Genomic DNA, 18,497 nt, shown 5'->3' with positions numbered 1-18,497 from the left:
CTGGTGTAACTGGAGTTCGGGAAAAAAAAGAAGGGGGGGTGGTAGTTAGAAGTCCAAAGTAGAATGGAATTAATATCGAAAACATTAAAAACATTTTCAGGATATAACCACTTAATATATCATAACGGTACATGTACAGTGAAAAAGCATAACATGATAAAACTAATCAGGATAGGAAATTGGGATAAGAAAGCATTGGATTAACGAATCGAGGAGATTTAAGTAGTGGCAGTTGACCCCCCCCCCCTAATATCTCAAGAAATGGACAATGAAGATAATACAAGAGCATTAAAGGGTATTTAAATTATGATACAGGATATTATCTGTTATACATAACAGATACATGTTTTTTGTCCACTTACCACTTCTTTGAAGCTTGTTTGATATAAAACTTTCTGGGGTTTAGGGGGTAAGAAAGGGCTTTACTGGATCGGTAAACTTGTAGATTCGCAAGAAATTGTAGTTCGGGTACAGGGGACAAATCACAGGATTTATAAAAGGAAAATTAATTTGCCTTGCCATTCACCTGCACAGGCGGTATCGTGAGTGTGTTCAATGCAATGGGGACCGACTCACGCATTGACTTTGGTGCAAATGCGCGACAGCGCCATCTGTCACCCGTGGGCCTACCTACCATGGCAATTTTTCGAAAAAACATAAGTAATTGCTGAGAGAGTGCACTAGACACCTGATACATTTTTTTTTTTTTCACAAAGACTAACAGTTGACCATAGATGTAATGGTCTGTACACATTGTTACAATTGGAATGTTAGATATTACTTGTATAATTTGAATTATTAACCCTTAACTTCAAATATCAGATATGCAATGTTACTGTATGATGGGTGCTTTTCCAGAGATTAGCAGAGCATGGCTGAGTATCGATACTGATATCTTTGTCTGGAATTATCAAGATGGGTAAGTGATATTGAATTTCAAAAGTGAGATACTAGAAACATATACTGACAGTTTTAAAGATTTTCATGCTGTGGGAAGCATGTGAGTCAACATGACAAACATATATACATGTTATGTTAGTCAAATTGGAATACTAGTATTGTTAATAGAATATTTTTTTATATTCCTTGCTCATATTGATATCTCACCAATATCTTTTTTAAGTCGCCATTTACAATCTCAAAGAGCTTAAATGACTATGGCTAGTTAAAAAGCTGAAACCAAATATGTATTAAATTGTGAAGTACCTATATGTTGAGGCACTAGTACGTAAATGTTCAGAAGTAAGAAATGCTGCCATAAACCAACCAGGGAGCCGTTTCATAAAGTTGTTTGTAAGTTAAGAGCAACTTTAATAACGACTGGTGATCATTTCTTGTGGTAAATGGTATATACGAAAATGTTCATTGGTGATTGTGGAGCGTTGTGGCCCAGTGGATTAGTCTTCGGACTTGAAACAGAGGGTCGTGGGTTTGAATCCCAGCCATGGCGTAATTTCCTTCAGCAAGAAACTGATGCACAATGTGCTGCACTCAACCCAGGTGAGGTAATGGGTACCGGTAGGAAGTAATTCCTTAAAAAGCTGTGTGCGCTATGAACGCCTAGCTTAGCCGGGTAATATAGGAGCGCCTTGAGCACCTAACAAGGTGGATATGTGCGCAATATAAATGGGTCAATCCACGTCAAATCAACCAATTTTCAGACAATTTGTCACCCGACCCCCTTCGATTTTCTTTAAACTCGCACCAAATGTTCCCCCAAGTGTCTGACGGAAAAATCTGAAATATTTTGCCCCAAGGTCAAACGGTTGCTAAGATACGGCCTCCCTTAGCAACCAATGCGTGACCAAACAACCAAATTTTTAAAAAATTTACTATTTTTGATTGACTGCTGCAACCAAGTTTAATGAGGTAGAGTGCTTATTTTCTGTAAATTGGAAGAACTTTTTAGTCTTAACATGCACAGTATATTACGGCACAGATCTAACCAGCCGTTATTGCGCACGAGGTGGCCGAAAATGGTGTTAAGCATCCAAGTCAGTGATTTTGGGTGCATGTTTGGAAGCTCATAACTTCCAAATTCAATTAGCTTAGAGCCCAATATTATGCATATTTGAAGACTACCACTTGCTCAACAGACCTACAAAAAATTGGCCCAAACGTGCTCGTCAATTTCTTGTAGGGCGCCCTCAAATTTGGATTTTTTCTAAAAGTTGCCAAGTTCAAGGTCACGGATCATCCCTCGTCCCATCGAGGAGCAACACCAATTTCTGTATACTGATAGACAATTACCTATATTTTCATGGGATACTTAAAAATTTTTGTGACCGAAATGTTTAATAGCTGGTTTACGCATTCGAAAATGGTCGTAAACACCCCCAAACCAATGTAAAACGATACATAAAGGTTTATCAGCACATTTCAAATTGCAATAAATCAAAAATGAAAAGCCAACAAATACTGGTATTGTCTCTAATGGTAGTCTGTAATTAGTACTAAAAGGATATGCATCACAAATAATTTGACTAATTGGCAATGACCTTGAAATATACAGCTGAATATCATCAAAAACAATAAATCAGGTCGATTTTCTGTGATTATAGGGCGCTAAACTGTATTTACAGGTACTTTCACTTGTGTGTCATTTCAACACAAATGATGATTTTAAGCTGATAATTGCAAATCTTGTTCCTGTCAGGTTCTTCTTTAATAACCAAATAATACATAAAGCAATATCTTTACCTTTTGACCTTGACATTGATCTAAAAATAGCTGTAAATGCCTTAAAATGAGCATATTCACAACACCCGTGAGCTTTACAACACATTTCAGAATTGATTTTCTCATAGACTAAAAGCCTGATCATGTTGATATTTGCAGTATTGGTAGTCCATAATTAGTACTTGGATAATCTAGTATTAATTCATTTGTTTTACAAGACAATGACCTTGAAAAGATGGCTGAAATTCACCCAAAATTGTTAATATGCCAATATCTCATCGTTAGAGGTTGTTTGCACTGACTTTCACTTATGTGTCATTTTAACACAAATAATGATTTTAAGCTGATAATTGCAAATCATGTTCCTTTTAGGTTGTATTTTAATATCCAAATAATACATAAAGTCACATTTTTATCTTTTGACCTTGACATTGATCTAAAAATAGCTGAAAATGCTTAAAATTAGCATATTCACAACACCCATGAGTTTTACAACACATTTCAGAATTGATTTTCTCACAGACTAAAAGCCTGATCATGTTGATATTTGCAGTATTGGTAGTCCATAATGAGTACTTGGATGATCTATTATTAATTCATTTTTGTACAACACAATGACCTTGAAAAGATGGCTGAAATTCACCCAAAATCTTTAATTCGCCAATATTGCATCGTTAAAGGTTGTTTACACCGACTTTCACTTATGTGTCATTTTAACACAAATGATGATTTTAAGCTGATAATTGCAAATCATGTTCCTTTCAGGTTGTATTTTAATATCCAAATAATACATAAAGTCACATCTTTATCTTTTGAACTTGACATTGATCTAAAAACAGCTGAAAATGCCTTAAAATTAACGAATTTTCAGCTATTTTTAGATCAATTTCAAGGTCAAAAGATAAAGATGTGACTTTATGTATTATTTGGATATTAAAATACAACCTGAAAGGAACATGATTTTAAATTTACAGCTTAAAATCATCATTTGTGTTAAAATGACACATACTGTATGTGAAAGTCGGTGTAAACAACCTTTAACGATGCAATATTGGCGAATTAAAGATTTTGGGTGAATTTCAGCCATCTTTTCAAGGTCATTGTGTTGTACAAAAATGAATTAATAATAGATCATCCAAGTACTCATTATGGACTACCAATACTGCAAATATCAACATGATCAGGCATTTAGTCTGTGAGAAAATCAATTCTGAAATGTGTTGTAAAACTCATGGGTGTTGTGAATATGCTAATTTTAAGCATTTTCAGCTATTTTTAGATCAATGTCAAGGTCAAAAGATAAAAATGTGACTTTATGTATTATTTGGATATTAAAATACAACCTGAAAGGAACATGATTTGCAATTATCAGCTTAAAATCATTATTTGTGTTAAAATGACACATAAGTGAAAGTCGGTGTAAACAACCTCTAACGATATGATATTGGCGTATTAACAATTTTGGGTGAATTTCAGCCATCTTTTCAAGGTCATTGTCTTGTAAAACAAATGAATTAAAACTAGATCATCCAAGTACTCATTATGGACTACCAATACTGCAAATATCAACATGATCAGGCTTTTAGTCTATGAGAAAATCAATTCTGAAATGTGTTGTAAAGCTCACGGGTGTTGTGAATATGCTCATTTTAAGGCATTTACAGCTATTTTTAGATCAATGTCAAGGTCAAAAGGTAAAGATATTGCTTTATGTATTATTTGGTTATTAAAGAAGAACCTGACAGGAACAAGATTTGCAATTATCAGCTTAAAATCATCATTTGTGTTGAAATGACACACAAGTGAAAGTACCTGTAAATACAATTTAGCGCCCTATAATCACAGAAAATCGACCTGATTTATTGTCTTTGATGATTTTCAGCTGTATATTTCAAGGTCATTGCCAATTAGTCAAATTATTTGTGATGCATATCCTTTTAGTACTAATTACAGACTACCATTACAGACAAAACCAGTATTTGTTGGCTTTTCATTTTTGATTTATTGCAATTTGAAATGTGCTGATAAACCTTTATGTATCGTTTTACATTGGTTTGGGGTGTTTACGACCATTTTCGAATGCGTAAACCAGCTATTAAACATTTCGGTCACAAAAAATTTTAAGTATCCCATGAAAATATAGGTAATTGTCTCTCAGTATACAGAAATTGGTGTTGCTCCTCGATGGGACGAGGGGTGATCCATGACCTTGAACTTGGCAACTTTTAGAAAAAAATCAAACTTTGAGGGCGCCCTACAAGAAATTGACGAGCAAGTTTGGGCCAATTTTTTGCAGGTCTGTTGAGCAAGTGGTAGTCTTCAAATATGCATAATATTGGGCTCTAAGCTAATTGAATTTGGAAGTTATGAGCTTTCAAACATGCACCCAAAATCCCTGACTTGGACGCTTAACACCATTTTCGGCGACCTCGTGCGCAATAACGGCTGGTCAGATCTGTGCCGTAATATACTGTGCATGTTAAGACTAAAAAGTTCTTCCAATTTACAGAAAATAAGCACTCTACCTCATTAAACTTGGTTGCAGCAGTCAATCAAAAATAGTAAATTTTTAAAAAATTTGATTGTTTGGCCACGCATTGGTTGCTAAGGGAGGCCATATCTTAGCAACCGTTTGACCTTGGGGCAAAATATTTCAGATTTTTCCGTCAGACACTTGGGGGAACATTTGGTGCGAGTTTAAAGAAAATCGAAGGGGGTCGGGTGACAAGCATTGGTTGATTTGACATGGATTGACCCAAATACCCTATATTATTATTATTGTGTAGCGCGCAAGAAAGGATCACCAGTCGTTCTTAAAGTCGCCTTGACTTACGAACAGCTTTATGAAATGGCCCCATGATTTTGTTATATCTGCGTTTGTTTTCCTAAAAATGGAGGCAAAATTGTGACAGTAGGACTTTTTCAATTTGATTTAAAGTAGAGAAAAAATTGATCTTATTTTGATTTTGAATTTCTGCAGTGGAGACTTGGCTTACTTTGATGGACTGAGTGAGACCATCTTATATGCCGGCCTTGTGAGACCTAAGCCTAATATCTTCAGGCCTCATATCCGCTTCCTCATGTGTATCGCAACTACAGTGGAGATCGTATTGCTCGGTGTAAGCTTCACACGACCAAGAGAAGGTAATAAGATATATCAATGTATATTGTATAAAACACTCCCCAAAATATTGAAAGTGTGAACAAATATGATTTTGTTTTCTGCCTCATTGTTTTCCATTCATGTGAACAATATTAATTACAACATGCATCAATGTTCATTATCATCTATATAGAGTGTTTTAGCGATACATTAAAAATGCGTATTTTGGTCTGCATCAATTGCCCGTGCAGTATCAGACCGTATCCATTAAAAAAAAAAAAATTAAAAAAAAATTCGACGAAATTTCCATAGGCTCCTGTACAAAATTTGTCGTTGAGTATGAGACCATATTCAAGAGTCTAGTGCGCATGCACGAATGCGTGAAATATACAACGCGTACAACAATGAAAGCAATGCGATTCTCAGCACAGATCACAATTAGCTCAATGACGTCATAATGAGCTATATGGAAGTCGCATGTCAACGACCTAAATTGATCATAATTATGAAGTGATGATGCTGTAAAGATAAGTGATATGACTTGTTAAATCAAATTTCTCCCTCCTTTTTTTTGGGGGGGGGGGGTGGGGGGATAGATGATAATAATTATATTGGATGGCTTTATTTCATGAAATACCAGAAATATTCCACTCGTTAGGGCCAATATTCCCAAACTCTTGGAATATTTCTGGTATTCCATTTCGAGCCATCCAATATAATATAATTAACTTTTTAAACTAGACCTGTGTTAGTAATGTTAACGAACGTCTGTAATCATGTAAAATAATATTTTTGTTTCTTTGTACCAGACATTGATTCAGATGATTTTGCTCAGAGTGAGATGCACCTTATTCCGGAACCTCTCTTTGCCATTCCATCTGACAACTCGCACATCACCAATATCCATGGCACCAAAGATGGACGTATCTTCATGGCTAGTAAAGATGGCTGCCTCTACGAGCTTGTCTATCAGGTATCTCATTGACCCTTCCTTTGTCTATCACTGTCTATTCCTCCATCTGTGTTTCTGTCTGTCTGTTTGTATGTCTGTCTTTCTGTCTGTCTGTTTTTATGTCTGTCTTTCTGTCTGTCTGTTTGTATGTCTGTCTTTCTGTCCTGTCTGGTAACTCTGACATCACCAATATATAGTACATTGAATATTATGTTATCTTTTATGGCCAGCAAAAATGGTTTCTACAAGAAAGTCTATTGGGGGGAACATTTCATCAACTTTTTCTCCCGATAAGTCAGATTTGACTACCTTCATTGATTTTGATTGGCTGAGAAGCAATGTTACAATGGTAACTGTCAGATAAAATGTCTGACAAGTCCTTTCGTGAAATGCTCCCCAGCCCAGGGGGGTGTTTTACAAAGATTTAAGTATGACTTAAGTTGCACTTAAATGCCGATTCGCAACTAGACATTTAAGTGTGACTCTAAGTCATACTTAAATCTTTGTGAAACACCCCCAGGTGTTATCTCTTGTCAACCCTCAATATCCCTTTGGTCTATTGTTGTCTATTCCTTTACTTGTTAATCTCTCACTCTTCCCCTCTAATAACATATTGAATGTGCAGATGAAATACAGCATTACCTTTTTTTAATTTTTAATTTTTTTTTTGGACTACCTTTTAGGCACAGGACGGTTGGTTCAGCCGTAAATGTCGTAAGGTCAACCATTCAAGTGGCGTCCTTTCCTACCTCATACCCAGCATGCTCCAGTTTTCTGACAAAGGTAAATACTTGACTTGGTTCAAAGGGCATAACAAAAAAGAACTTTTGAGAAAGTATTCCTCCTTATGGTAATTTCCTCAATCTTTGAACCATATCAGTATTATTTCTTGCATGTTGCCAGTTGTTTATGAAAAAAAATTTCCTCTTGATTTTATAAGTAGAATCCAAAAGCTGGTTTAGTAATGTTATGATTTTACTAGTAATGCTACAATTTGTACATCACCATTTATTTTAGATATATTCAGTAACTTATTATGTTTGTGTGTAGTCCCATTTATCTACTTTTGTATGGTTCAGATTCTCCAATAAGGAGACATTTTGGACTAAGTATATGAACTGCCTTTGCATTACAATGTCTATACCCAAATTCAATCTGGTTATTTTACTTTGTATGCAAATCAATAACTTTTTAATGTTTGTATAACTAATTAAAAAAAATTATTTGTAATGATTGTAAATTGTATGTGTTTTATCAAATCAAATGAATGAATTAAATATTGATTTTAAACCCACCGAATTGGCCCAAATTTGTGCTAGAGCAGAAATAAGTTTTGACTGATATCTACTTAATCATGGAATGACCCTAAACATTTTTTTCCCATTTAGATCCATTGGTTCAGATTGCTCTGGATGAGAGCCGTCACATCCTGTATACCCGCTCAGAACAAGGCACCCTATCTGTCTATGATATGGGTTCAGACGGCAAGGATATGAAAAGGATCACAAGCATCTACTATAGCAGTATCCTACGTGAGACCATCGCTGCGGCAAAGTAAGTACTATGATTCAAATGCCTAGCAAGTGCTTGATTTCACCAAGGCCATAGCATTGGATATCATTTTGATTGGCCTCAGGGCTCCTCTCACTGCCTTGCCTTGGATATTTTTTAAACCCTTGTATTGTTTTCCCCATTTGTACTGTAATATAGAAATGGCCTTGAACTAAAGATACTGCATTATTGCCATATAAATTGAATTATATTATTGAAATATTTGGTTGGAGCACATTGATGTGTAGCTCACCACATCAGCTCTTGATATTTGTGCTTTATGTTATGCTTCAGTTTTGTTTGGTTGTTCAGGATGATGATAAATTGATTTATTGAGACATCAGGAACCTGCAGGACCGACATACACACATGTATGTCTGTGCGTATGTCCTGCAGGTTACTTGTCTCTTTTAACATATTTTCTTCCTTGTTTAATACTTTTTCATTTTTTTTTATTTATGATATGTATGTACTTGTTACTTGTATGCAGGGCCCCCAAGAAAAACAGTGCTTAGTCCACTGATGGGGTTACCCTGGGTAAACAAAATGAAATAAATAAATAAATGCGAACATATTATAAGGCCTGTTTCATGATTTTTGTAATTTGAGCATAACACAACCCATGAGGCATCAAAGGTCATTATCACAAGTGACCTACTTTTTTTTTGTGGGTTGACCACATTTTACGTGAAGCATGCCCTATGAGTGAGAAGTTAATAATCAAAGAAGTGTTTAATTGAATGATGAATCTCGAGTGAAGTAGAGTGCTCTGTTGTCAACCAATGTCTGGATTAATGCGAATGAGTTTGTTATGTTCAATGAAAAATTTGTTTATCTTAAGCTGCATGTAATAATTGTCCTTGTTCTTATAATTTTGTGTTGTACTATATTGTACACTTTGTTATGTCCTATTGATTGAATGTATTTTATCATCAAAACGTTGAATATTTTTCCGGAATAAACCATTTTGAATTGAATTGAATTAAGTCATAAAAATGGCTTAACTTGTGCACATGGATTGTGAAATGCATGAATCGTTTCATTCCTAGAGTAGACTTTTTGAAGTGAAAATGGATCATCTCTAAGTTTGCAACAATAAAACAGCAATGGATATATAAATATGCAGTATAAACATGGTAGTGATGTTAGAAATCAATGCAAGTGTAGCATATTTGATTAATTCTTTAATTTATTCTTAAAGACAAAGACCTCATCCCCATGGAAGTGAATAAAAACGATGATGCTGTCCAGTGTGGTCTGTATTCTGCTATAGAGTAAAAAGTACTGTGAAAATATTTTTTTTATTATGAAGTGGATAGGAATCAGTGTTTGGTCTGTTGGAAAGTCCATTACCCATATCATTCTACTGCGGTTTCAAATGCAAGTTCAAGTTTGAAAGTAATCACTGTAGGATTTTTTGCATTATTTTCTGTTTTCTTTCCCAATTTATAACCTCGGAACTTTCATTTGCTTATTTATGTTTATTTAGGACTATTGATAGGTCGCATTTCAAGCAGCTAGTACACATAGCAGCAGTCACAAGTCATGAGTCATCATATATACATCTGGTTGGAGTAACTCACTCGGGTAAGCAAGCAAAATTCCACTCTTCAATATAAATTTTGGAGTTTACAAGAGGTTAAGTTTAACTTGGAGCTCGGTGCATAATACATGATCTGTTTGTGATCCGATTTTCAAAAAGAAAAATTTTGCATTTGATTTGAACATTTCTAATTATAAAATCTTAACGATCATAACTCCAAATAGAAGGATGAATATTGAAATAAAGAATTTTAGCCTCTGTCAGGATAATAGCAAATTTGTTTCCAAATCCTATTGGATGTCAGCAATTTGAAGCCTATTGGACTTTTAATACTGCAAGTGGCTTGCAAAAAGCAGAATTTCAATTTTATTATTCCTGACATTGTGTTGAACTTCAAATAATATCATTTTATTTGCTTGAACTTTTCTAATGTAAAATACGATTTAGTATTATTATTGTTGTTGTTGTTTTGGCAGCTGTCATCATTAATATTATTATCATCATTCTCTTATTTTATTGTTATCATATCTGATTTTTTCATCACTATTATTTTGCCAGTACATTGTATGTGAATTTCCAATTGCCTATATCATTTTGAAATACCTTTTCTAATATTCTACTCACTCCTGCACAGGCATCAGACTATATTTCTCCACCACCCGAGGGCAGTATGGTGACGTCAGCAAGCAGCGGCCATCTACCCTGTCCTTGGTGCACGTTAGGCTTCCCCCGGGCTTCACAGCTAACATGTCTTCAGTCCGACCTAGTAACGTACATGTAGCCTACTACAGCAAAGGTGAATTATAGTTAGATGATAATACTAGCAGTAGTAATATTGTCTCTTATCTAGCTCAAAATCTACACTGCAGAGTGCCTAAGGTGCATATTAAAGAATAAATGAATGAAAAGAAATGTTACGAGCAGATTTTTTAAAGATTCAACAGAGATGCAAGTTTTGATGTCTTCTTGAAGGCTGTTCCACAATATGGGCCATGCATGAACATAGGATCTACCCCCCCCCCCCCCCCAGTTTTTTAAACTTTGGGAATAACAGGGTGTTGAGCGTAGAGACCTGAGTGGTGCAATTGATGAAAGAAAGATTCCAAATTATGCTGAAAAACTCCATGGCTGCAATTGACAAGTGAATGCTTTTATAAACATTGTGTATATTGTACATTGTGATGTCACAGATCTGATTGAACCTTGACTCCATTGTTTAAAAGTGACGTAAATTGTGGTTCTGGCATCACAGACCACGCCTGCAAGAATTTAAGTAAGGTAGTTAACGTATTATCAATGATATATTTATGAAAAAATTACCTGGGCCCCATAACACAAAGGTTAGCGATTAATCACTAAATGAAACGGCCTATCACCATGATCGTTGGATACACATTTTTCTCAGTAGACTGACGAAGAACCAATCAGAATTATTCTGTCAAATTAGCGATTAACAGAGCTGCCAAGTAGTACGATTTTTCTGTATTTAGTACGTTTTTGCAACCAAAATACGGCAGTACGTTTTTTCTTTAAAAAATATGTTTTTTGTATTAAAAAAAAAAAAAAAAAAAAAAAAAAAAAAATCGAAATTTATTGAGAAAAATCATCTCTATATGTCTCTATTTCATAAAACGTACACAAATATGGTTATTAGATCAATGTAATTTCAGGTAACTTGTTTTTTTTTCAATCATTTTGTAAAAACCAGGGTGAGATATACACAAGTTTCAATGTTTTTGTTTTTTTCATCTGCAAGAGCAGTGCACATTTTAGCTTGCATGCAGCTTGAGCGCCGTGATGGGCGAGTGAGCCAAGCATTTTATTATGAAATACACTTTTTTGGGGGAAAAATACAAAATATTTATCTCACACGGTAAAAATACTGATTTTTGTCTCACCTGCATAGCAGAGTGAGACTATAGGCGCCGCTTTTCCGACGACGGCGGCGGCGGCGTCAACACCAAATCTTAACCTGAGGTTAAGTTTTTGAAATGACAGCATAACTTAGAAAGTATATGGACCTAGTTCATGAAACTTGGCCATAAGGTTAATCAAGTATTACTGAACATCCTGCCTGAGTTTCATGTCACATGACCAAGGTCAAAGGTCATTTAGGGTCAATGAACTTAGACCATGTTGGGGGAATCAACATCAAAATCTTAACCTAAGGTTAAGTTTTTGAAATGTCATCATAACTTAGAAAATATATGGACCTAGTTCATGAAACTTATACATAAGGTTAATCAAGTATCACTGAACATCCTGCATGAGTTTCACGTCACATGACCAAGGTCAAAGGTCATTTAGGGTCAATGAACTTTGGCCGAATTGGGGGTATCTGTTGAATTACCATCATAACTTTGAAAGTTTATGGATCTGATTCATGAAACTTGGACATAATAGTAATTAAGTATTACTGAACATCCTGTGCAAGTTTCAGGTCACATGATCAAGGTCAAAGGTCATTTAGGGTCAATGAACTTTGGCCAAATTGGGGTATTTGTTGAATTACAGCCATAAATTTGAAAGTGTGTTGGTCTAGTTCATAAAACTTGGACATAATAGTAATCAAGTATCACTGAACATCCTGTGCGAGTTTCAGGTCACATGATCAGGGTCAAAGGTCATGTAAGGTCAAAGAACTTTGGCCACGTTGGGGGTATTTGTTGTATTGCCATCATATCTCTATAAGTGTATTGGTCTAGTTCATAAAACGTGGAAATAAGAGTAACCAAGTATCACTGAACATCTTGTGCGAGTTATAGTAGTTTTCAAAATCAGCACTGCTGCTATATTGAATGGCGTGATGCAGGTGAGACGGCCAGAGGCATTCCACTTGTTTGGTCAAAATACTGATTTTGGGGGATAAGAATACTGAAAATGCAAAATACAACTTGGCAGCTCTGGATTAATGGCTAACCTTTGTGTTATAGGCCCCTGGATAATGTTTTATCAACATTTGCCATCCGACAAGTTGTCGGATCTGACAACTTTCCTTGATTTTGATTGCCTGAGAAGCACTGTTACTATGGCAACTATCAAATAAAACAGGACTTGTTGGATAAGAGGTCCGATAAGTTCTTTCATGAAACGCTTTTCTAGCCATTCCTGTCTGACCTACTAAGTTATTCAAAATTGAATTAGCAGCTGAACGAGAGATTTTGATTTTAAATTACTGATTGCCTTCATCTTAGATTCTTAAGCCCAGCGATGCGATTGTACTAAGACGCGATTGCACTAAGATGCGATTGCACTAAAATCGCAGAGTGTAGGCCAACCTGCAATGCTCTGCAACTGCAATCTGATTTGTTGCAGTAGAATCACAGACTAAATCTCGGACGTTTGGCGTGTCAATTCTTCTTGCGATTCTTCTGTGATTTTAATCATGTCAGCCAATCAGATTTGCCCTAGACATTGACGTCATGGCCAATTTGCCGTGCTGCTGCAGCGCAGACAATATACGTTTAAAAGAGGAGGTGCCATGGAGATGCTGCTCGTTGCAGAGCTGTTGCAATGCGTGCGCTGACCTGCAATGCGATTGCACTGAGATGCTGCGTGTTGCAGAGCTGTTGCAATGCGTGCGCTGACCTGCAATGCGATTGCACTGAGATGCTGCGTGTTGCAGAGCTGTTGCGATGTGTGCGTGACCTCCGATGTGATTGCACGGCAACTTGTTGCAATTGGATCTTAGTGAAATCCCATCGCAAAATATGTCCTGGACTTTAGATGATTGGCAAAATTGAGTCATTCATAATTAATCGTAGAGACTCCTTCATGTTTCAAGTTACCACCTTCTTGTTTTATCCTCTGACAGGTTGTTTGATGTTATGTGCGTCACAGAATGAAGATAGCGATCGTCTTTGGTGTCTAAGCCACGATGCTATGCCATTCCAACAGACGCTCATGGAAACACAGGTAAATAATCTTAAAACTAAGTTTAGTTTTGGGTCCCTTTTCATAAAGGCTTCTTATAATAGCAAATGCACAATTTCTATCAGCCAATCAGATTGAAGTATTTCAGCAGTGTTTAACAATTATTACAAATTTGTTATTTTAAGAAGTTTTGTGAATAGGCCCCTGGCTGTGAATTTGAGTACAGAAGAAAACTGTAAAAAAAAAGGTGATTGTAAAAGGATATTTATAATTTACCAAAGAACTAGGGTTCTCTACAAAGCAATGGTGGACCATAATGATAACAATTGACTCAATTATTTTGATTGTTGCATGTACTTCACAGAGATAAGCATGTGTGGGTTTAGTTGGCCCCCTGGCCAGTGGTTGTCCAGACTTTGCATGTTCAAATGTTGGCAGGTACGAATATCACATTTATCATTTACAAAAAAGAATTATGAGTACTCTATCTTGATAATTCTACCTAGTAGCCTATGAACTGAAATCATATAGATGAAATTGTATTTATTGACATTTCAAGAGGTACCAACATTCATTTTTTAAACAATTTTTTTAATGATTAAAATAGGTATCACACCAAGTAGACAGTAGGACCTGGTTTATCTGCGAGATTCCGTCTGAGGACCGCATCACTAGAAGAGAAGTACCCTCCATCTCACTTTCTCCATCCAAGTTCAGACCAATGTCTTCCCCATCATCGCCCTCATCCTCCATTCCTGATCCTCCCACTGTGGTGCAGCAGCATGCCTTGCCAGCTCCCAGATATGTCCTCCTAAGCTCACAAGTAAGACTCATAATTGTACAGGGTGTATCAAAAAAGGGTAATCTAAAAGCCCTGTTCCTCCCACTGTGGTGCAGCAGCATGCCTTGCCAGCTCCCAGATGTGTCCTCCTAAGCTCACAGGTAAGAATTGTAATTGTACAGGGTGTATAAAAAAAGGGTAATCTAAAAGCCCTGTTCCTCCCACTGTGGTGCAACAGCATGCCTTGCCAGCTCCCAGATACGTCCTCCTAAGCTCACAAGTAAGAATTGTAATTGTACAGGGTGTATAAAAAAAGGGTAATCTAAAAGCCCTGTTCCTCCCACTGTGGTGCAACAGCATGCCTTGCTAGCTCCCAGATATGTCCTAAGCTCACAGGTAAGAATCTTCGTTTTACAGGGTGAATGAAAAAGTCAATACGTCCTTAGCTCACTAGTAAGAATCATTTTATAGGGTGTATAAAAAAAGGTAATCTAAAAGCCCTCCACCTGTGGTGCAGCAGCATGCCTTACCAGCTCCCAGCTACATCCTACTAAGCTCACAGGTAAGAATCTTTATTATACAGGGTGTATAAAAATATTTATCCAAATTAAGAGTTATTATTCAAAGGTTATGATTATGAAAGTTTCGTCTGTCTCAATCTGCGACGTTTGTGTAAATAATTAAGGGGCGATTCTTGGGAACATTCACGTTCAAAGCATAGTACTCTCAAGTTCTTCATGAGGTTGACTGGCTGTAGTTTATCAATGATACACGCCACATTTGCATAACTTTTGTGAAAACTTTGCTTTTGTTTTAGGACTCTGTTGTCGCAAGAGGTTCGGAGAAAAACATTTTTGACATTCATGTCCTTCACAAAATGTTTGTGATTCCTGTGACAACCATACATAAGGCTAGAAATTTTAGTCGCATTTGGCAGTCTACAGTTGGCTTTACATCATTGATTTATCTTAGTTCACCTTTGTAAATATAGGCCTTGGTGATATTTACTTTATTTTTTCAGGGAAGTATTATCATCTCGAGATTGAGGCCGGTGGATCAACTGAGGCAGCTTATGTTAAACAACATGGGCCCCAAATGCCCAGCTGTGGAAAACTTCTTCAAATTACACAAGGTATGTATGACGGGAGGGGGGAGCTATGTCTGCACACTTGAACTTGACTAAAGATTTAACAGGGATTTCTTCAGGAATGTCTTAGTCTTCTATCTTGTTCTCTTAGGAGGACCAGGCCTATGCCACTTGTCTGATATTGGCCTGCTCCTTCTGTTTCCAGTGACTAAACCTTCTTCCATTCTTTCTCTTCTTTCTTTCTTTATCTCATCCTGTTTTCTTTCATCTCAACAATGTTTTTGTCTTCTGTCTTGTTCTTATAGGAGGATCAGGCCTGTGCTACTTGTCTGATATTGGCCTTTTCCACTGCTCCTAGTGATCAAACCATCGCTGATTCGACTACCCAGACCTTCTTTCTCTTCTCTTCTTTCTACCTTAATCTCATCTCTAATGTCTTAGTCTTGTATCTTGTTCTAATAGGAGGACCAGGCCTGTGCTACTTGTCTGATCTTGGCCTGTTCCACTGCTTCTAGTGATCAAACCATCGCTGATTGGGCTACCCAGACCTTCTTTCTCTTCTCTTCTTTCTACCTTAATCTCATCTCTAATGTCTTAGTCTTGTATCTTGTTCTAATAGGAGGACCAGGCCTGTGCTACTTGTCTGATCTTGGCCTGTTCCACTGCTTCTAGTGATCAAACCATCGCTGATTGGGCTACCCAAGCCTTCTTCCTACATGGTGGTGAACCAGGTGGTATCATGATGGACCAGCAGCCTTCCCCAGTGGCCAATCTCGCTGCCGTCTTCGGTGAGTAGTACTTTACCAACCCATTGACATGTATACAATTTCTATCTACCTTCTATCTCCGATGCTAGCAAGCATGTTAGTCTGCAAGCACAGACTTTTATTTGACATTTCAACCAACTATGCCATGTATAGAGTACAGACTAATTCCCAAACGGTTCAACCAACTATACCATGTATAGAGTACAGACAAATTCCCAAACAGTTCAACCAACTATACCATGTCTAGAGTACAGACTAATTCCCAAACAGTTCAACCAACTATACCATGTATAGAGTACAGACTAATTCCCAAACAGTTCAACCAACTATACCATGTATAGAGTACAGACTAATTCCCAAACAGTTCAACCAACTATACCATGTATAGAGTACAGACTAATTCCCAAACAGTTCAACCAACTATACCATGTCTAGAGTACAGACTAATTCTCAAACAGTTCAACCAACTATACCATGTATAGAGTACAGACTAATTCCCAAACAGTTCAACCAACTATACCATGTCTAGAGTACAGACTAATTCTCAAACAGTTCAACCAACTATACCATGTATAGAGTACAGACTAATTCCCAAACAGTTCAACCAACTATACCATGTCTAGAGTACAGACTAATTCTCAAACAGTTCAACCAACTATACCATGTATAGAGTACAGACTAATTCCCAAACAGTTCAACCAACTATACCATGTCTAGAGTACAGACTAATTCCCAAACAGTTCAACCAACTATACCATGTATAGAGTACAGACTAATTCCCAAACAGTTCAACCAACTATACCATGTATAGAGTACAGACTAATTCCCAAACAGTTCAACCAACTATACTATGTATAGAGTACAGACTAATTCCCAAACAGTTCAACCAACTATACCATGTATAGAGTACAGACTAATTCCCAAACAGTTCAACCAACTATACCATGTATAGAGTACAGACTAATTCCAAAACAGTTCAACCAACTATACCATGTATAGAGTACAGACTAATTCCAAAACACTTCAACCAACTATACCATGTATAGAGTACAGACTAATTCCCAAACAGTTCAACCAACTATACCATGTATAGAGTACAGACTAATTCCCAAACAGTTCAACCAACTATACCATGTATAGAGTACAGACTAATTCCCAAACAGTTCAACCAACTATACCAGGTCTAGAGTACAGACTAATTCCCAAACAGTTCAACCAACTATACCATGTATAGAGTACGGACTAATTCCCAAACAGTTCAACCAACTATACCATGTATAGTGTACAGACTAATTCCCAAACTTTCTGTCTGTGTCAAATAAACAGCCACAGTAGATATGAGGCGCCGAATGTACCAATATTATATAGAACAATTATTTGTTATATAATCATTATTTATTAAATAATAACTATTATTTATATATAATTTACATTTTATTTGTAAATAACTACTATTATATAAAATATCATTTCTAATTATTTATATATAATTCCAAGTAATACTTCATTATTTGTAAATAATAATAGTTCGACATTCCATTATTTATAAATAATGATTATTTGTTTTTCATTATTTATAAATAATGATTATTTGTTTTTCATTATTTATAAATAATGATTATTTGTTTTTCATTATTTACAAATAATGATTATTTGTTTTTCATTATTTATAAATAATGATTATTTGTTTTTCATTATTTATAAATAATGATTATTTGTTTTTCATTATTTATAAATAATTTGTTGAGTTTTCCATTATTTATAAATAATGATTATTTGTTAAATAATGAAAACGTCTACTTCATTATTTATAAATAATTTTTTCGAGTGCACCATTATTCTCATTATTTATAAATAATCATTATTTAATGTTCGAGTTTTCCATTATTTATAAATAAAGATTATTTGTTAAATAATGAAATATCTACTTCATTATTTATAAATAATAATTTTGTTTCAATATCCATTATTTATAAATAATCATTATTTATAAACAATTTTTACAGTTTGCCATTATATACAAATAATCATTATTTATATACAAATAACCATTATTTATTAAATAATGCCATTATTTATTAAATAATGGAAAACTCGCTATAACATGCAAATGTGGGACCGCCCATGATATGAATATTCATGATGCGATTTCCTTTTTCGT

At 35.7% G+C, this 18,497-nt stretch overlaps 1 protein-coding gene across 1 annotated transcript in view; it reads left to right on the top strand.

Moving 5' to 3' along the window:
* The window catches only part of LOC129272117 (nuclear pore complex protein Nup155-like), a 54,480-nt gene that overhangs the window by 11,474 nt on the left and 24,509 nt on the right, over positions 1–18,497 (top strand). Inside the window, exons 4-14 of the mRNA XM_064106324.1 lie at positions 823–919; positions 5,660–5,823; positions 6,592–6,755; positions 7,418–7,517; positions 8,123–8,288; positions 9,775–9,872; positions 10,463–10,624; positions 13,643–13,743; positions 14,309–14,524; positions 15,504–15,614; positions 16,189–16,357. Of these exons, the coding sequence (XP_063962394.1) occupies positions 823–919; positions 5,660–5,823; positions 6,592–6,755; positions 7,418–7,517; positions 8,123–8,288; positions 9,775–9,872; positions 10,463–10,624; positions 13,643–13,743; positions 14,309–14,524; positions 15,504–15,614; positions 16,189–16,357 (1,548 nt within the window). The remainder of the gene's footprint in view (positions 1–822; positions 920–5,659; positions 5,824–6,591; positions 6,756–7,417; positions 7,518–8,122; positions 8,289–9,774; positions 9,873–10,462; positions 10,625–13,642; positions 13,744–14,308; positions 14,525–15,503; positions 15,615–16,188; positions 16,358–18,497) is intronic.

The sequence above is a fragment of the Lytechinus pictus genome, chromosome 11 (assembly GCF_037042905.1).
Source record: "Lytechinus pictus isolate F3 Inbred chromosome 11, Lp3.0, whole genome shotgun sequence".
In the NCBI taxonomy this organism is placed as follows: Eukaryota; Metazoa; Echinodermata; class Echinoidea; order Temnopleuroida; family Toxopneustidae; genus Lytechinus; species Lytechinus pictus.
The sequence above is the reverse complement of the archived record's forward strand: the minus strand, read 5'-3'. Positions and strand labels throughout refer to the sequence as shown.